Here is a 6,000-nt window from a genome sequence, read left to right as displayed (position 1 = left end):
CTGTCCTGGAACTCACTTTGTAGACCAGGCTGGCCTTGAACTCAGAAATCTGCCTGCCTCTGCCTCCCAAGTGCTGGGATTAAAGGTGTGCACCACCACACCCGGCAAGATTCATTTATTTTATGTATGTGAGTACACTATTCCTGTCTTCAGACACACCAGAAGAGGGCAATGGACCCCATTAGATGGTTGTGAGCCACCATGTGGTTACTAGGAATTGAACTCAGGACCTCTGCAAGAGCAGTCAGTGCTCTTAACTACTGAGCCATCTCTCCAGCCCCTAGTTTTTAACTTTTATGAACCTGTAGAGCTAGTGACAGACAATGAATGCTTAGTTAGATAACTAGTCTAAATGGAAACACATGTTGTGACTCCTGATTCAATTTATGATTTGAATTTATGTTTGAACTTGTTGTGAACTTTTGAAAAAAGATGCTTGGAATAGCATGTGATCTATCCTCCTAAAAACAGTACAAAACTAGGTACAGAGCTGAGGAGAGAGAGAGGCAAGAAGAGAGAGAGAGGCTGAACAGAGGGCAGAGAGAGCAGCAGGTTGCTGCTAACTGATGAGGATGGGCTTTTTTCTTACACACTTGGGTTTCTCTTTCATTTAGCAATAAAAGGCCAGAAGCTTTTTCTTTCTCTATGCAATAAAGGCTGGAGCTGATTTTTTATCCAGAATGAATGAGTTCTTTCTGCACTGGCGCTGGGGCTTTAGCTCCACCCACCACATATATAAACACACATATATAAATACACATGTAAGTCTAGGTATGTGTATATAAGTATGCAGGGATACTTGCAGAGTAGATAAGACAGATGGTTAGGCCCAATAAAAAGATGAATATGGGACTGGAGAAATGGCTCAGCGGTTAAGAATACTGACTGCTCTTCCGAAGGTTCTGAGTTCAAATCCCAGCAACCACATGGTGGCTAACGTGAGATCTGATGCCCTCTTCTGGTGGGTCTGAAGACAGCTACAGTGTACTTACATATAACAACAAATAAATCTTAAAAAAAAAAAACACAGTAGAAAAGATGACTGTGTTAATGTGTGAGAATGTGAATGAATAAAAATGTAAATGTATGTATGAATGTATATGTGTCTGGGTATATTTACTTGTGTAAAAGTATTTCTGTGAACATGACTCAGTTTTTTCTGAGTTCAATAGAAGTTAATTGCTCCAAGCCTCACTTTCACCTGGCCAGTGAGAGGTGAGGCTTCTGGGCAAGAAAGAAAGGAGTCATAGCAATAAATCCTTTATTTAGCCCACCCCTAAGCCCCCACCAATGCTGTTTAATAATTGAATGTTAATTGCCAAAGGCCCACAGCTTAGGGTCAAAACAGGTAAACATTATTATATTAAGCAACATTTACTTTACTCTCACAAAACCATATTTAAAGTTAACTCTTCAGGCTGGGCAGTGGTGGCGCATGCCTTTCAGCACTTGGGAGGCAGAGGCAGGCAGATTTCTGAGGCCAGCCTGGTTTACAGAGAGGTTCCAGGACATCTAGGGCTACACGGAGAAACCCTGTGTCAGAAAAAACAAAAACCTGTGACACACACCAGCTGTGGTGCTACATAGCCACACTCTCAGCACCGGGGAGGCAAAAAGAGCAGAACTGTTCCAGGCTGTCCTCGGCTGTGCAAGGTCAGCCTGTTCTACAAACACAACCAAGAAGTGGCAGCACTGCACATCTTTTTGATTTTTAATTTCAGAAATAAAATTGGCAATAAATAAATCAACACCCAGACAACCATTATCCATTAAAGCATAAACAAGATTTTCCAGAAAAAGTTGAAATGATCTCTGGCAAAGGAATAACACTAAACCCCAAAGTTGATCACTGACTAAAATCACATACGTTTACTAAGTGGTAAGAACGTGTACTGATCTTGTCCTGTGTACCTCTTAAACCAGCATCTTGTGCTGCTTACTGCCTCAGCATCCTTCAGGTCACTGACAGCTTTTAAGGGTTTCTTTCCTGAAGGGCAGGTATGCCAATTACTGTCTTCCTCTAAAGTTTACTCTGGGAAAGAAAGTACCTTGCAGGTGGCACACCTGGCACAGTGTGCTTGCCCTTTTTCTCCAGGGTTTCTCTTTCATTCTTTCTTGAAGTAGCTGGAACACTGCCTTCCTCCTCTTCCTCCAGTTTCTTTTTATGAGAACTTGATTCAAAATGAATGAAAAATAAGTAAGTTTCAATTTCCTAAAACATGCCCTCATTTTGGGGAATAACAGCATGATTGACCCACAAGGTCCTTCAATCACATCACCAGATTAACACAGCAGCAGCTCCAACAGGTCAACCATGGGAAAGCCCTCAGAGGTCAGGTGAGGCAGCCAACAGTGTTTCAGGATACAAGGATTCTATGTCATCAAGTCAACAACCAGAAGACCGTGGACATTGTCCCTGATACCTACAATCTGCTTCTTAGGCAATCCGAAGGCAGCAGCAGTGAACCCAGCCATAACTAAGTGTTGGTCTTGCTTCTACAGCAACTTGGGAGATCCAAGTGACAATTTTTAGAACTAAGATAAAATGTAAGCTATAATCCCTGAGGAAAGCCTCACTTTCCTGAATGAATGCTGGGCTGCTCCCTTTACAATATATTCTCTTGAACAGGGACACAGCTAAAGATATAGTAGTTTTAGTTACCTTCTGATAATGAAGCTCAAGCAAAATGAAAAAAACAAAAAATAAGAAGCAATAGATAATAATCGACCGAAGCCAGTGGCAATCTAGTTTTGACTTCTGTGAAGTACATAAATTATTTAGACACTTTTGGAGTGTTCCTACAGTGAAACACATTTCCAATTAAAAAATTAGAAGAAGCATGAACACCATATCTTTTGGTCCGCTCCTGCCACAGATGAACACTGAAGGCAAACCTTCTGGATGGGACATGGGTAACAGCTCCCCTGACCATGGCATAGCTTTGGAGTTTCCCAGGCTAAAGGGACACCATGCAGACTGCAGATGAAACCATTGGTAATGTTACTCTGTAACTTACAACTCTCGACCCAGGCTGGTGGTCTCATGGTGGGTACTCACACTTTCATTCTTTTCTGTGGGGGACAATCAGTGGCGGGAGCAACGCATCTCTTGGCTTTCATTTCAATAGAGGCAACATGGTTTTTCTCTTTCTGCTCCAAATCCTTCTGAGCAGAGAGTCTAATAGATCTTCTATGGTAGAAAAGACACAATTTATCTTATGATGAATACAATTACTACAGACATGCAAATGTTCTTCCTAAAGTCAAAGTATGTCAACTAAAAGGCCAATAAAACCTTTATTATCCATTCTCTAGTAATCCAATGTTCCTGAAAACTTGTTGTTTCCAAACATAAAATCTCGCTATTTAAATATGCTGGTGGTTTATAAGTTAAAACTAACCAAACATTCTATTATATTCTATTATAATCTCAGCTCTTAGGAATCTAACAAACCCTGGTGTGGGATGGATGGTATGTGCCTTTAATCCTAGTGTTCAAGGCCAGCCTGGTCTAGAGAATGAGTTCCAAGGAAACCATGGCTACACAAAGAAACCTGGTCTCAAAAAGCAAACAAGCAAGCCGGGGAGTGGTGGTGGCGCACGCCTTTGATCCCAGCACTTGGGAGGCAGAGGCAGGCGGATTTCTGAGTTCAAGGCTAACCTGGTCTACAAAGTGAGTTCCAGGACAGCCAGGGCTACACAGAGAAACAACCAAAACAAAATAACCAAAATAACCAAAAACAAAACAAAACAAAACAAGCAAAAAGATGTAAAAAGGGTACAAGGCTTGAGGTTAGGCTAGTCTATACCTTGAGTTCCAGGCCAGTCATAGCTACAGAGAGAACCTGTCTCAAATTTAAAACAGTTAAAATAAAATACTAAACATTCTCACCTAGAAGGACTAGGAGCAAAGAGCTCTTTACTCCCCAGGGGAGATGGGGCAAAACACAGAGAAAGTGGGAGGGCTAAGATCAAAACACAGGAAAAGAGAAGTAGAATAAAAAGAAAAGACACATGACCAGGAGCCAAAGCTGTGACAGATCTAACCAAATCAGCAGTTATAATATAACTAATCAGACCAGTTTTTTCTTTAAAGCGAGATCCCACTAAGCACCATGTACTTTCTGTGATTGTTTGGTTACTTTAAAAGCTGTCCATTAACATGAAAGGCAAGGATGGGGTTGGAAGTCAGATGACTCAGGAGACAGAAAAGCTTATGTCCAGGCCTGAGACATGACCTGACTTCTCTGTGAGGGGATGTGAAGATAACCCTGGGAGCAAGGGGAGGGAGAGTGAGGCACCACAGGCTCCTGTGACTCCTGAGGAGTCCTGGTCCGCTGTACACAGTGTAGGATCTGACACGGCTCCTGGCATACACTAACAAGCCAAGGCCAGGGCTGTAGTTGCTTCCCTTGTTTTCATGGAAATCTCCATAGGGGAGTGAACACTCCTCTACAGGCCCCACGGACAGGATCCGAGACACGTTGAGTCAGATTCTGCTAAACAACACCTGTTGCAGCCCAATTTGCCCTTGAATACATAAACATACCCATACCATACTAAAAAGCTAAATATAAGCTCGTGTAGTAAACGATAAAGTTAGATCTGCACTCTGACGCTGGTCTCCAGAGTCTGAATCTTGGGCATCATCATGGACTCTGTTTCCATTTAACCCCCACCCCAACTCTCCAGTCCCTATTCCCACAGTTCTCCAACTACTGTCTATGTGTACAATGTCATACACACACAAAATAAATATATATATATATATATGTAATTTTAGAATTTTAAACAAGAACTGATATATAATTCCATAGTAGAAAGTGTGCTTTGCTTTTAGCATACCTGAGATTGGTTTAAACTCTTGCACCACAAAATATTAAGCATGAACAATAAAAGACGAAAATAAACATAACCACAAGAAAGATTCTATATGTAATACAAAGACAAAGAAAGGCATTTGAGGGCCGGAGCAATGACTCCCAGCATCCATGAGGGCTCACAACTATTTGCAACTCCAGTTTCAGGAGTCACCCTTTTGACCTCCACAGGCACCAGGAGTGTACATAACACACATAAATAAATGCAAGCAAAATACCCATACACATAAAATAAAAATGAAAATTTAAAAAGAGATAGAAAGAGAACTGACATCAGAAAAACAATTGCATCCATACACAGCTTTTAAAGTCAGACTGACAAGTTTGAATCTTGGCTTTGAAATGAATGTTCCCTGACCAAGCAACTAAGTGTCTATAAGCACTTACCTATAAATAAACCTGCAAGCTACAATCCATAAGCACTGAAGTAACATAAGGAATCTGTGGAGTTACTATATTGATTGAGCAGAACCAGTAATATCCACTTTTGTGCCCCACTCTTACCTCTGAGGCTGGACAGGAGTATTTCCTGATGCAGCTCTCTTAGCATTCAGGGAAGAACAATCATTTGATGGGATAGACTGTTTCTGAAGATTTTCCTTTTCTGTCTCTTTGTGGTAAGTGTTGTCAACTACAAGAGACCAAAAACCTAGTCAGACTAATGCAAAAGTATCCTAAAGTAGCCACTTATTAAAAGTGTAGCTTGGCAGTGGTAGTGCCCACCATTATTACTCCCAGCACTTGGGAAGCAGAACCAGGAGGATCTCTGAGTCTATATGGTACCTGAGTTCCAGGACAGCCAGGGCTACATAGTGAAACCCTGTCTCAAAAACCATCAACAAAAAAAAGTTTAAATGGTAGCTATTTAACTGTTGAGACAGCTCAACAGCTATCTCTTCCAGAGGACCGGAGCTTATATCCCCAGCATCCACATAATGGCTCACAACTATCTGTAACTTCAGGAATCTCACATCTTCTTCTGGCCTTTGAAAGCAAGATGTACAGACACATATGCAAGGAAAACACCCATAAACATAAAACTTTAAAAATTGGAAAGTTTAAATGGAGTTACCCTGTAGGAGGGGGCAATACCTCTCCCAGACACCATAAGCTACCAAAT

General features: G+C 41.4%; 1 protein-coding gene across 3 annotated transcripts in view; it reads right to left on the bottom strand.

The window, feature by feature from the left end:
• The window catches only part of Tpx2 (TPX2 microtubule nucleation factor), a 47,968-nt gene that overhangs the window by 19,266 nt on the left and 22,702 nt on the right, over positions 1 to 6,000 (bottom strand). For all 3 annotated transcript variants that reach the window (XM_021152746.2, XM_021152745.2, XM_029469161.1), the window contains 3 exons: positions 5,385 to 5,511; positions 3,059 to 3,190; positions 2,049 to 2,171 (listed from right to left, as the gene is read on the bottom strand). In XM_021152746.2, the coding sequence (XP_021008405.1) occupies positions 2,049 to 2,171; positions 3,059 to 3,190; positions 5,385 to 5,511 (382 nt within the window). The remainder of the gene's footprint in view (positions 1 to 2,048; positions 2,172 to 3,058; positions 3,191 to 5,384; positions 5,512 to 6,000) is intronic.

The sequence above is a fragment of the Mus caroli genome, chromosome 2 (genome assembly GCF_900094665.2).
Source record: "Mus caroli chromosome 2, CAROLI_EIJ_v1.1, whole genome shotgun sequence".
In the NCBI taxonomy this organism is placed as follows: domain Eukaryota; kingdom Metazoa; phylum Chordata; class Mammalia; order Rodentia; family Muridae; genus Mus; species Mus caroli.
This window is presented reverse-complemented; position numbering and strand designations above follow the sequence as displayed.